The sequence below is a fragment of the Cavia porcellus genome, unplaced genomic scaffold (genome assembly GCF_034190915.1).
Source record: "Cavia porcellus strain 051 isolate PalLab524CR breed Dunkin Hartley unplaced genomic scaffold, mCavPor4.1 scaffold_22, whole genome shotgun sequence".
Classification (NCBI taxonomy): Eukaryota; Metazoa; Chordata; class Mammalia; order Rodentia; family Caviidae; genus Cavia; species Cavia porcellus.
This window is the reverse complement of record NW_026947505.1, coordinates 42,996,354-43,010,588: the sequence shown is the minus strand read 5'-3', so window position 1 is coordinate 43,010,588 and position 14,235 is coordinate 42,996,354. Positions and strand designations below refer to the sequence as shown.

The window sequence follows — 14,235 nt, the reverse complement described above, 5'->3', positions numbered from 1 at the left end:
TTTCCCTGAATAGATCTTTGCTTCATTTGTTAGATTAATTCGTAAGGATTTCAATTTTTTGGGTGCTATTGTGAAGAGTGTGGCTTCTCTTATTTTTCACTCAGTGGTTTTGTTTTTAGTGTCTAGGAATGCTATTGATTTTTGAGTGTTGATTTTGTATCCAGCTACATTACTGAATCTATTTCTTATACCTATGAGTCTTTCAATGGAGTTTTTGGGGTCTTCTAGGTAGAGTACCATGTCATCTGCCAATAATGGTCATTTAACTTCATCTTTTTTTAATTTCTCTTTCTTGTCTAATTGCCCTTGCTGGTATGTCCACCACTATATTGAAGAGGAGTAGTGATAATGTTCCTGCTTTTAGGGTAAAGGCTTTCCTTTCAGTTTTTGGCTGTTTAATATGATGCTGGCTGTTGGTTTTTCATAGGTAGCTTTTATCATATTGAGGTAAAGACGATCTATTCTAATTTTCTGTAAGGTTCTCTCATGAATAAGTGTTGGACCTTATCTAAAGGTTTTTGTACATCTATACAAATGATTATGTGGTTCTTATTTTTGGCTCTGTTGATATGGTGGATTACATTTATTGATTTGCATATGTTGAGCCATCCCTGCATTCCTGGGATGAATCCACTTGATCATGGTGTATGATCTTCTTGATGATTTGCTGCATCCTGTTTGCCAAAATTATATTGAGAATTTTTAGATCTATGTTCATTAGGGAGATTGGCCTGTAGTTCTCTTTTTTGGTTGGGTCATTCTCAGATTTTGGTATTAGAGTAGTATTTGCTTCCAGGAATGAGTTAGGGAAAATTGCTTCCCTTTCAATTTCATTGAAGAGTTTGAGGAATGTCAGTTTAAGTCTTCTTTGAATTTCTTGTAGAATTCCACAGTGAATTCTTTTGGACCTGGGCTCTTCTTTGTTGGTAAGGATTTAATTACATTTTCAATTTTGTTAATTGAAATTGGGTTATTCAGCAGTGTTAAATCTTCTTAACCCAGCTCTGATAATTCATATGTTTCTAGGAATCTGTCCATTTCTTCTGTGTTATCAAGCCTACGAGAGTAGTTTTTTGAAATAGGTTTTGATGATCTTCTATATTTCTAAGGGTCTGTAGTGATTTCACCCTTTTCATTCCTTAGTGCATGAATTTGAGTTTTTTGTTTCCTTTTTTAAAATAAGATTAGCTAGGGGCTTATCAATGTTATATATTCTTTCAAAGAACCAACTCTTTGATTCGTTGATTCTTTGTATTGTTTTCTTAGTCTCTATTGCATTGATTTCTGCTCTGACCTTTATAATTTCATTCCTCCTTTCTTTTGGCTTTGGCTTGACTTGCTCTTCTTTTTCTAGATGTTTGAGGTATAGCATTAGGTTGTTTATTTGTGTTTATTCTGTTTTCCTGATGTGGGAATTCACTGCTATAAATTTTCCTCTGAGAACTGCTGTTTTCATTGCATCCCACTGGTTCCAGTAAGTTGTATTTCTATTTTTGTTTGTGTATAAATATTGTTTAATTTCTTCTTTAATGTCCTCCATGACCCACTGATTGCTCAGGAGTGTATTATTCAATTTTCAGGTGTTTGTGTGGTTTTTGCACTTTCTTTTGTCATTAATTTCTAGTCATGGCACTATGATCCATAATATGCATAGGATAATTTAAATTCTTTTGCATTTACTTAAGTAAATGTTCTATGGGCTACTATATGGAGTATTTTAGAGAATGTTTCATGTGCTATGAGAAGAATGTATATTCTGATGTTGTTGGGTGGAACATTCAATATACATCTACCAAGTCCATTTGTTCACAGGTGTGATCAGTTCTGTTTTTTGTTTGCTGATTTTCTGTCTAGTTGATCTGTCCCTTTGTGTCAATGGCATGTTAAGGTCTCCTGTTATAATTGTGTTATTGCTTATTTGATTTTTCATTTCTGTTAATATTTGTTTTGTATAGCTAGGTGCTCCCAAATTTGGTGCATATATATTTAAGATTGTTATCTCTTCCTCTTGAAGTTTTCTCCTAATTAGTATGTAGTAACCTTCTTTATCTCTTTGGATCATTCTTGGTTTGAAGTTCAGATTGTTTGCAAACAGAATAGCTATCTCTGCTTTTGGGGGAGGGGAGATCCTGTTGCATGGAGCATTGTTTTCTATCCTTTGACTTTTGGTCTGTCAGTTTCCTTTTGGGTTAAATGGGTTTCCTGTATACAGCATATGGTTGGATGTTGTTTCTTGATCCATTCTGCCAGGCATTTCTTTAAATGGGTGTATTGAGGCCATTTACATTAATGGTTATAACTGATATATATTGGTTTCCTTTTGACATGTTATCTTTCTGCTGTTGATTCTTTACCTTTCCACTGTTTGTTTGCCTTCCTTAGTGTTTTATTTTTTCTATGTCTATCTAGAATGTCTTTCTGTATTCTTTACAGGGTTGGTTTGGTGGTCATGAAGTTCTTTAGCTGTTCTTTGTTGTGGAAGTATCTTATTTCTCCATGCATTTCGAAGGACAGTTTTTCAGGATACATCAGTCTGGGTTGGAAGTTGTTTTCCTTTACAATCTGAAATACTTCACTCCATGCTCTTATTTCATTATTTGTTTGAGAAGTTTGCCGTGATTCTGATAGGCTTTCCTTTATAGGTGATCTGTCTCTTCTTTCTAGCAGCTTTTATGTTGGATTTTGGGATGTTGATTATTATGTGTCTGGGGGTAGTTTTCTTTTGGTTATGGTTATTTGGAGTTCTGCATGCTTCACTGATCTGTATGTCAGTTTCCATTCTCATGTTTGGGAAATTTGCAGCCATTACTTCTATAAATAACTTTTTGATATTATCTGTGTTGTCACCTTCTTTTATCCCTATCAGTTTATCCCTATCATCCCTTATTTTGTTTCTCTTTGCATCATCTTGCAGCTGTTGAATTGTTATTTCCTGATTCCTTGTTATTTTTAAGAGATCTTTCCTTTCCTATTTGCTAGCTGCAATCTTGTCTTCAAGGTCTGAAATTCTATCTTCACTTTCGTTGAGACAGTTTTGCCAACTTTCGATGGAATTTTTGATTTCCTGTATATCTCTTTGAATCTGCTTCATGCATTGTGTTTATTTCCTATATTGTTTATTGAGTTTCCATCTTTATCCATCGTTCCTCTATTTTTTAACTGTATCTTCTTTAGATGTACTCAGCATTTCTTTCATTACATTTATCATTTCTTCTTTTACGTGGGAGATTATTTCTGATCTGAGTTCTTTTATAGCTTCCTGGAGTTGTTTCTTTACTTCAGTTGTTATCATTTCAGGCATTCCAGGTGTATGGCTTATATTTTCTTCTGTGTCCATGTCTTCTGTGCTTGCTTAGGTTTGGCTAGAAGTTTGCGATTGCATTTTGGTCTTTTGTTTTGTCAATTTCCTATATCTCTGGGTTTCCAGTATTGTTCCAAAGCATCCTCCATGCACTGGGAATCATCTGGCCCACTTTTGGCTCGGGGGGCAGACTATAGGTAACTGCTAGGCAGTTGGAGGTTACTGAGTATGGCCCAGTTAGGCCCACAGGGACCTCCCATGCATCCTCTGATGATTTGGGGTGCTGGGTGTGGTCTTAGTGCCTGGGAGTGGGGTTCCAAAGCTTCCCCGTGCACTGGGATTCAACTGACGCAGGTTCAACGGCACCCAGAACTGAATTCAGGCCCCTGCTAGCCGCTTGGAGTTCACTGGGCATGGGCTTTATATTATATTTTTGAATACATTCATGACTCAAATAAGTTAAACTTCAAATTATCTGATGAAGGAAATCCTTACATGAAGTTCATAAAATGTTAATGTGCTACTTGATGCTTGTATTATATTTGAATTTTTTTCCTATTTTAACTGTATGCTGTCATTTTTGTCTTTCTCTTTAGAAGAATTCCATTCTTGGCTCACTTCGTTCCAACAGGATATATTCAGTATTCAAATAAAAGATATTTTGTTTTAAACTTGTTTCTTCAATTTTGGTGCCCTCTTTTTATATGCAAGTCATCTATGACATGTAAATGTTCAATTATTAATGAAACGAATTAGGAAAAGGTGTGATTAAGGCAATATTATACTTCTTCAGGGCAGATAATTTCTGTATGTGTGCATGTGTGTCTCTGGAATAGTAGTAATTCTGAGGGGAAAGATTTGGGCTAAAAACACTTCATTTTTAGGCATAGTCAAACTTTAAGTGTGCAGGGTAACTTTGGGCCCAAAATGAACATGAGGAGTCCTGAGACCCAGGCCAGCTGTCTTCCTGCCTCATGTACATTTTGAAAGATCATTCCCACTCTGAAATATACTTACCGATATCTGTAAGAAATTTTAAGCAAGATGCCAGATGTGTTGGCACATGCCTAGAATTCCTGCACCTGGGAGGCTGGGACAAGAGAACTGCCACAGGTTTGCTGTCAGACAGCTTTAACTACATAGTGAGTTTACTATATAGTTAGCATAGTGTAGCATAGCATACATAGCATAGTATAGCACAGTGAGCATGAATTATATAGTGAGACCCTATCACAAAAAAAAATATAAAAAATGAAAAAAAAAACACTTCAGAAAAGAAAAAAATTCCATAATCCTAATAGTTCTCAAGAGATTGTCACCCTAAGTCACACTAGGAGGTGATGTCTAATAGAATGTGCTACTTACTGGAAGCTACCAAAAACAGCTGAGGAGAGCCTTCAGGTTTGAGCTAGTAACAGCTTCTCTCAGACTGGGTAACACTGAAGTAGAAGCTGTGTGAGATGGGGCATAGAAACATATGCTGTGGTTTCTGTAGTTGCAGCTATGCTCTATGTTGGACTTTTCTCAAGAAGTAGTAGAAGTGATGATTATGTGCACACGTGTGTGTGTGTGTGTGTGTGTGTGTGTGTATGTGGTTTTGTTTTTAAAGTAAATCCTTGCTTAATTATGCTTAATTGCTTAATTATGCTTGCTTAATTATGATTCTGTTCTTTCACACTACTGGTGTATATAAAATTTAGAACTCTTATTTGGCTATTTCTAGCTAATTGGTGTCAGGGTGTCTTGGGAAAAATAGAAATGTTTCTGGCTTATAGGCATGCATGAGGTAGTTTATCTCTTCATGCACTTATTTTCTTCATTATTTTGTTAACTTGGCTTTGGGTATTTTTCTGGGCCTTACTACAAATATAGTATGAAGTATTTACTGAGTTCCTTAGGCCTTTTATCTGTTAATATTCAGTTATTATGGTGCTTGTAGTTTTGAGAAACACAGCATGTTCAAATGGAAACACATTCTTCACATTCCCAACGGATTTTCTATCCACCTGAGGCATCCTCTGGCTTCCAGGCTGCAGAAATTTGTTAATTTGGAGATGTGGCTATGCTTAAATTCCATGATCCATGAGATAGCAAAATACAGTAAATACAGATGAAGCATACTCTTACACCTGAGCAAAATGCATAAAATCTATATCCACACTGCTGCGGATGGTGGTGATGTAAATATAATTATCATACACTGTATAACAATACAAACTGATACTACTACCCTCTAAAAAGCACGTTGTAATATTTCTCAAGAAGTACAAAAATATAGGCTATAAATTGTATCTTAGTGATGTTAGATATGGAAAGAATATACCTTTAAAGATGCTGTTTGTTGCAATATTGTTTACAAAAGCAAACATTCCAAAGCATCCTGGTAGGCAGTTAGGAAAGGTTCTTATTTTTCATATGCCATGCTTCTGTTATGTAATCCTTGAAAACCTAACTAAATAACTGCATAAAATTCCATACATTAGCTATATTCACATTTATGTAGACATATTTCAAGTGTTTGACATTTAAGTTTGTGATTTTTACCTTTGAAAACAAGTACAGTAAGTGGAATGTTATGTAATGATACACATTTCCAAAAAAACACGTAACAATGAGGCAGACTCAATAACAATAGAAAACATGTTTATTATGTAATATGAAGTGGAAAATTGAGCCTACAGACTTATCACAACTCATGTTTAAAAAGCATACTTTTTAAAGATTATAGATAAATCCACTACTACATCGAAGTGTTGTAGGATGAAGTCCTGATATCTGACAGACATTTGAGTACCAGCCCCGGTACCTACTAACAATGTGGAAGCTATTTAACCTCTAAGCCTCATTTTCTGTGTACCTCGAGAAAGGACAAAATAAATGAAGTGATAGCCATTTGATTCTTGATAAAATGCATGACATATAGTAAGCTTCAGCAGCGGTTATGGTTATTAGTAAACAGTGTTTGTTTGCAGTGGTATTACCGGAAGTGTTCTCCCCTATTATATTGAGAGGAAAGCACTTTCATCAGGTTTCTACAACATTCCAGGCAAACTCTTTAAGACCTAAGAGATGTTGGAAACCTGTTACCGTTCCCTGTGCCAGTCTTGTGCTGTGACCCTCGTGTGCTCTCAGTATTTTGTTAATTTACCATGTTATATTAGAAGTACCTGTCTATGTATTTGTCTCCCGGACTCTCATACTTCTTGAGGGCATTTTTACTTTTCTATAACAAGTCTTGGCATAAAGAAGTTAGCAGATTCTTAAGTGATGATGAGTGAAAGAATAAGTGATAAAAAGTTTCTCTACCTTTCTGGGAGTCCTTTGGATAGCGAGGGAAGCCCGAGGGGACACTGAGTTTGCACTCAGGCCGTGACAGGACTTCAGGGAGCTGTGTTGATGCTGCTGGCAGCTCAGCCATAGCCCACATGGAACTCTTGCCGTGATCTCTTACACCTGCATGGTATTCGAGACGGGAGACGATTAGGGCGTACCTAACACATAACGACGATCCTGATTTAGCAGAAAGTGTTGTAGAAGTGAAGAGAACTGGTTTCCTTCGGCCTACCTGTATGAGTTGGATCCTGTCCCCTCTCTCTTGGGGTTCAGTTTAACCAAAAGATGTGGACTAGATTAAATTCCTCTGACTTGTACTTACTATAGAAGGCAGCTTCTTTCTAAAATGTTTTATTGTAAATTTATTATTTTTAATTAATTTTGTTTGTACATTTTTGCTAGAAGATCACATTCAGCATAGGGAATTTCTACCTGTATTTAATATATCTTGATTTCTCTGCTTTTTTCCCCTCCCCCTCCCACCCTTCCCTTCCTAATTTACAAAAGCTTTGTTCCAACTTTTTCCTTCTGTTCTTTTTTTTCCTTTTCCTTTCCTTTCCTCCTCCCTTCTCCCTTGCTCTCCTTTCCATTTGAACATTTTCTTCTGACTTCTCAATATCTATCATCTATTTTGGTCCTTATTTGGACCTTACTTTGACTTCTCTTACATGAGAAGCATGCTATATTAAAATGTGTATCTGACGTACTTCACTCAGAAGTATGGTCTCAAGGTGCTTTCACTTACCTAAAAATATCTCAGGTTTATCCTTCTTTAGGGCAGAGTAGTACCCTGCACTTCTGTGTCCATTCACCTGTTGATGCTCATCTAGCCTATTTCCAAGATTTAGCTGTTACAAATTGTGTTGCTATAAACATGGGTGTGCATATATTGCTGTGATAAAACACTTTTAACTCTTTCAAGAGTACATTAAGAAGGGAAATAGCTGGATCAAATAGAACCTCTACTTTCATTTTTTTTTTTTGAGGACTCTCCATACTGATTTCCAGATTGGCTGCATGAATTTACACTCCCACCAACAGTGGAGAAGGGTTCCTTTTCTCCCACAGCCCCGTCAGCATTTGTTATTGGTTGATGTCTTAAGATTATTCTTGAAAAGTTTTATTGTTGTTGAGAAGGGAAGAAGGAACACAAACTCAGCAGTCTAAGCAAGTTTTTTGCTAAACCTGAGAGAGTGTTCTTTGTTCGATCAGAACAGAGAAGGTCTCTTACAGGCTAACAGCCTTTTTGAGTAGCATTTTTGGGTGGGCTTTTGAGGGGGCAGGTAGGGAAACAATAGACTTGTGACTTGCTGATGTGTCCTCTGTAACCTGCTGGCATGTCCTCAGGGGCCTGCTCATGATCTGCTGGTGTGTCCTGTGTGGCCTGCCGCCTGGTGCTCTGTGACCTAAGTAAAATGAAACCTAATTTCTATTAGATGGCAGGTGGGCTCCTTTGAACTGGTGATGTCCCTGTCCAGGCTTTATCAGTTGTTAAATTTGAAGCTTTAATGACAGATATGTTTCTAGAAATTTATATTATTTTAATTTTAGACAGCAAAATTTTTTAAATATCCACATTTTTAGCAAAAATTTTTAAATATCCACATTTTAAAATGTGGAACTCAAAGCTAACCTTTATAAAATCCTTTGAAAATATGTTTACAACTCACCTGTCGTGTAACTAGAGATTCTATATATTGTAATTTATCAGAAATGTAGGAGCAGTAAATCAACAGAAGGAAAGGGAGGTAAGGCTAAAACAAATGTGTAAGGTGTTTGTTAGGGACACAGAGCCAGGATCAAATCTTTACCGTGAGCTTCCCTAGTCACTGACTAGGCATCAAGTTACAAAAGGAAATGGATTTTTACATTACACCATACTTTGTGATGACTCTTTCTTATAGTATGAAATTTCCAAAGGCTAAATCAAGACTAGGACAAAGGTTATGGGACTTCTGAGTGGAGCCAACAGTCATACAAAGGGCACCTGAGTTAGCCAAAGGTCATAACCTAATCAAGACTAGGACAGAGGTTTCCTTAAGCTTTGCTGGATTGACAGAAAATGAGACACAGAGAGACTGGACAATGCTCTGGTCATGCCAGTGAACCTCTTCCACAGTCAGTACCTGGGAGTGAGTCTCCCCTCTACAGCCACTCTGGCTAATATCCTGTCCACAAACCAGTAACCTGAAGTCAGAGAACACAACTGGTGTGTTTCACACATGGTGTGGTTCGTGGTGTGACTCCCTGGTTTCTAGTCACGGCTTCTCCACTGCCTCTTCTAGCATGGACAGTGTTGATTCACCTGGCTTATTCACAAATTGTGGATCCATTCCTTCTTGGTTTGGAGGTCATTTATGGCTATGAAGTAATGCTCAAACTCTTTTGAAAGCTAATTTGGGTGATCATGCACCAGCTTGGAGAAAGAAAACTCTGGTTTAGTCTCAAAAATCTTTGCTAATTTTGAAATGCCTGAAGTTCCGTTGTTCACTCACTGCCCTCATAATTCCAATTTGCCAGTTAGACACAGTTGTCATTCTTCCTTAAAGTGAGACGGAGTGTGTTGAGCAGGTTGAATGTGTCACACGAGTAAGCAAGTTTTGCAACTTATTCTGTGTCACTGAAATGTCCTGCAAGTGATAACTATTTTTCTACAAGAGATCTCTGGCATTGCTCTGCCCAGGCAAATTCTGGCCAGTTATCTCTTTTCATCTTCTCACTTCTGTGTACAGGAAGAGACATGCATGCTCAGTATCCATCTCCTCTCTGAGATCCACAAACAGATGTGAGTTAAGAATATGTACTTTCTTTTTTTATTATCACCATCTTTTTATTTTAAAGAGAATAAAACCAAACAAAACAATAAAGCAAATCAAGACAAACAATGAAAGTGATACAGGACTTCAAAACAAGGTAATAGGAAATCAACAATGACTACCATAATGCATCTTCAAAATAGCTGCTCATGCCATCACATACTAAAATCAAACAAAACAGAACAGAATAAAAACAATGAAAGCAATATAAGACTTCCAAGCAAGATAATAGGAAATCAACAATGTTATAATATATCTTGGTATTATCAAAATAGCTGCCCATGCCATCAGATATAATAAAATCAAACAAAGCAAAACAATAAAATCAAGCCAAACAAAATAATGAAAGTCATACAAACTTTAAAACAAGATAATAGGGAATTAATAATGGCTACCACCTTCAGAAGAAAATCCCCCATAATTGCTGTATTTCTGTGCATCCTTTTTCTAACAGGCTGTGGACTAGTACTTGTCTGTGGCTTGAGGGTTGATGATAATCTACTGTTTTATATTTAATTTTTTATGGTTATTTTTTTAAATTTTATTTTGAAAGTATACAACAGAACAAGTCAGAATAAAGCCAACTAAGATCATACAGTGAAATTGGTACAGAACTTCACAGCAGGCTACCAGGATAACAGTAATAGGTATCACAGTATATTTTGTTATCTTTATAATAGTTGTTCTTTCAATCACGTATATCAAAATGAGATGAAAGATAGAACACTATAGAACTTATCAAAACAGAATATTGAATAGAGCAGTACCATTTAATCAGAAAAGAACAAAACAGTTCTTTTGTTTGCCTTCAAAGAAATGGTAGAAGGAAGTTCCCCTGATTTGCTATGGTCAACCTCCCAAGAGATGCTCAGATTTCTGGTTCCCATTTGCTAATGGGCAGGGCCGGGGGGAGGGGGGTGCGGGAGGAGAAGGAGGATAGGGGAAGTGGGATGTTTGACTCTAGGCCATTTAGCAGTAGGTTCACTATTGCTTAGCAGGGAGGCAGGATGGTCATTGTTTCACAGTGTCCTTAGTTCCAACATGGCACGGATCTCAGGAGACTGCTGGTTCTCCCCCTGGAAGGGCTGCAGTCTGCCCCACTGCCTCCCCTTACCAGGGAGGGGAGGTGCTTGCTTGGTTCCCAGGGTCCTAGGTTCCAACATGGCGCAGATCCAGGAGACACTGCTGGTTCTCCCCCTGGAAGGGCTGCAGTCCACTCATATTTAATATTTTTGAGACAGGCTCTCTGTGTATCTCTGGTTGGCCTTAAAATCACAGCATTTCTCCTGCCTCAAACTCCTGAGTATTAGGATTTTAGGCATGAGCCATCATGGCTGTATTTGTTAATTCTAAGAAAAAGTATAGAAACTATTTAATTTTGTACATAATTAAAAGGGATGAATTGTAACTTGCTATGTCCACAGGCATTTTATCATATAATTAGCATTTATGTGGCACACAATCACAAAAGCATGTGCATGTTGCTGGTAAGTGCCATCCAACAGAAACGCAGGGATCTTCAGTGTGAGAAGCAGTGCATCAAACCTTTTTAAGTGTGTGGCAAATTTCAACTATTTCAAAACATTTTTTACAATCAATTTCAGTATGAGGCAAGTGAGTGTGAAATGTGTTCTGTGTTTTGACTATTTATCAGTCAATTTCGTGGAGTTACTTTGGATTACTTTGAGTCTATGGATATGATCCTGAGACCAAGGTTCAGAATTCTGAATAAAACCCAGTTCTCCTCTTGTGGAAATAAAAGTATAATCAAGTTACAATGTTAATGAGATATTGATTCTGTTTTTTGACCTTGATGGAATTGTGTGACAGATTTGTACCCAGGACCAACTGTGATGAACTCTGAATAGTCTAAGAGCTTATTAGAGCATTTTAAAAATGATGTTCACAGGAAGCCTGAGAAGGGGCAAACCGTTTCATCTTTCTGTTAAATAAAACATTGCAGAGTGCCCTCATCCACCTTATTGACTGGATCTGTTATGTAATAAAACTCCCATGGGAAACTGTAGCATAGGGGGAAAAGCCTCCCATAATCCGTACTGCTCAGACCATTATAAACAATTGCACTATTAAAGGGGTGATTTAGAAATTTTGGTACAGTGCTCAGAAATGCAAACATGAAAAAAAAAAAAAAACAAAAAACAAAAGAAACACACACATGGCCAGAGTTGGGCAACAGTGCATAGAATTGGTTGTGCAATCCTCTACGCTAAATGGGAAACAATTAGAATTAGAATTATTGGGTCTGAGGCATGTAACAGGATAATGACAAGGCCGAGTTCAGTCAGGGCAATTTTATGATTTATCTAAACCATACCTCAAAATAAAAGATAAAAAAGGCAGGGAATATAGCTCAGTGTGAAGGCCGTGGGTTCCTTCCTCCGCACTACCAAGGAGAAAAGAAAAAGTGAAAAAAGAGAGGGAGGCAAGGAGAGAGGGAGACAGAGAGGAATAGGGGAAAAGGCGGGGGGGGGGGGGGGAGGAGGAGAGCAAGACAGAAGGAGAGAGGAGGGGGCGGGAGAGAACAATTTACCTGGATTGGAGACCTAGTTTCAGACTTGGAGAAAGTCATGCAAAATAAGGAAATAAGCTTCCACCATTGTTAGTGTGGTGTTTGCATTAGTTAAGATCCTCTTTGAAAATAAAGAGCACTTCAAGAGGAAAACTACCTGAACTTATGCTAAGTAAAAAATCACGAGCCAAGACAAATATTGTACAATATGCAGGAGCTAAAAAGAAATTGGAGCAGTGCTGGCAAAACCTTTAGGGACTGAGTGGCCAAACTGCACCCAAAACTCGTTTATCACAAAGTGCCAGTATTGCAATGAAACCAGGATACTGAAGTTTTAGGTTAGAAAACAAAGCTGACTCATACTTTAAAATCTTTTGTCTTAAAATAATAGTACATGTGCCTCTGTCTTCTGCCACCCTTAGTGTGCTCGGCCACCTGCCTGGTGCTGAAGAATGCCTGCGTCTGCCTGCAGCTGTCTCCTGATAGCCAAATGTCACTCTTAGAATAAAGATGGGAATTGGGACTGTGGAGACCGTGTGTGTGGAAGGGAACTATGGGAAGGGAAATGCAGTGTCTGCTGGCGGGAACCCGAGTTGTACCCGAGTTGAGGAAAGAAAATAAGATGAAAGCACAGCTCCTTAGATTTGAGTAAAGGGAACCCCAGAAAAACCAGGGTCAGACCCCATCATGGAATAGAGCACTGGGAGAGGCAGATAGGTCCTGGGTTTGTCTCATTAAACAATGCAAAGCATTCTTTTTGAGGTGGCCTTTGCATCCAACTTCCTTGCATAACAAGATTACTTTCTTGCCTCAAGCCAGGCCCTAAACAACCATTTTGGAGGCCAAGGGGAGGTAGAGTGAAGACTGGATGAGGGCTGGAAGTCAGAAAAACACCAGCCCAAGGGTCTGAATATTAGATTCCCTGATTGGAAATGTGGGACTGTCTCTCGAGGTCATCAGATAGATAATGTGCTGCAGAGGGATGTCAGCTGTGGTGCCGGAGTCCAGTTCTTCCGCATGGTAGATAAGTTCAACCAGGTGACTGTCAGCCTTGCTCAGCTTGTTGCCAACCAGGTTTTCTTTTCCACAGCTCTTTAACACCTACAGAAATGAAAAATCAGACCAAGAGAAAGAACTTCACTAGAGCCTGGAGAGGATGCTTTTTCTGGTAGGGAGTGGGGTGAATCTACCATTGCCACCCGTGACCACATCGTTTGTTGCAAAGAGCAACCAGCAGGGTGAACTTTTCTCAGGAAGGTTTGTGTTTTGACACTTGAAATGTTTATTGGTAGGCATACACCTGGGGCCCAAAATATGAGAAATGTTTTCATTGTCCTATTGTCCATAATGAAAAATGTTTTCATTTTGGAGCCTTGGCCAATCACTGTGCTGATTCGCCTTGATTCTAGCCAAATAGAGGTTATTTATATCTACTTCCAACCACAGCTTCTCCTTCCTACAAGTATCACCCCTGCTATCATTCTCAAACTGTGATCTGGAAGCTCGTCCCACAGAAAACCAATGTCTGCACCACAGGTGTGGGAGGAAGACTTTATTCAGTGGTCACAGATACGAGGAGAGGATGCTTTCCTCACAAATCAGTTGTTCCACTCCACGGAGCTGAGGGATGAGGAAGGGCAAAGGTAGACTAATAAAGAGGGAAGAATGCTCATGTCTTTTCTTGGAACAGGCAGAGATCTTCAAAACCTGGAGTCCCGCCTCTTTTTCTCCCTCTGAGGTTTGATTCGGGTTGTGGTGGCTGGTAGGCATCTCTGGCCTTGAAGGGAGAGGAGTGAGGCTAAGCAAGTCTGTGGCAAGTTTCCCTGAGGTATAGTTTTGGACAAACATTTTTCAAATGTTCAGCATGTCCACACGTACGGTTGAGTAGAATCTGATCCAAAGGTTAAGGCAGCAAAGGAGCCAGAATAACGTGAAACGAAGAAGCAAGAGCTTTTTGTTGTTGCTGCTGTTGTTCAGTCACTCTGGAAATCTGCAAGCCCCAGTAAACAGTCCCTGCTGTCAAGAGGAGCAGGCTTCATGTTCCTGAAAAAAGTACCAGGTAACTCTTAGCATCTTAATCCACATACTAGAGATGTTATCTACAGTAAAACTACTGCTAGACTAATAATGTGTGGAGAGATGTGAGCTCCAAAATCAGTGTTTGTAGGTCAGCTAAAAGCAGGTAAAGAGAAATATTTAGATTTTCCCTAGGTGACAATACCAGATTAGGGTACCCTGTACAGTGGTTACTTAGG

General features: G+C 38.5%; 1 protein-coding gene across 2 annotated transcripts in view; it reads right to left on the bottom strand.

Moving 5' to 3' along the window:
* Positions 1-13,523: 13,523 nt before the first annotated feature.
* Positions 13,524-14,235, bottom strand: part of LOC100713029 (glutathione S-transferase A) — a 51,694-nt gene continuing 50,982 nt past the window's right edge. For both annotated transcript variants that reach the window (XM_063233108.1, XM_063233110.1), the window contains one exon: positions 13,524-14,023. In XM_063233108.1, coding sequence (XP_063089178.1) covers positions 14,000-14,023 — 24 coding nt within the window. In that variant the 3' untranslated portion in view covers positions 13,524-13,999. The remainder of the gene's footprint in view (positions 14,024-14,235) is intronic.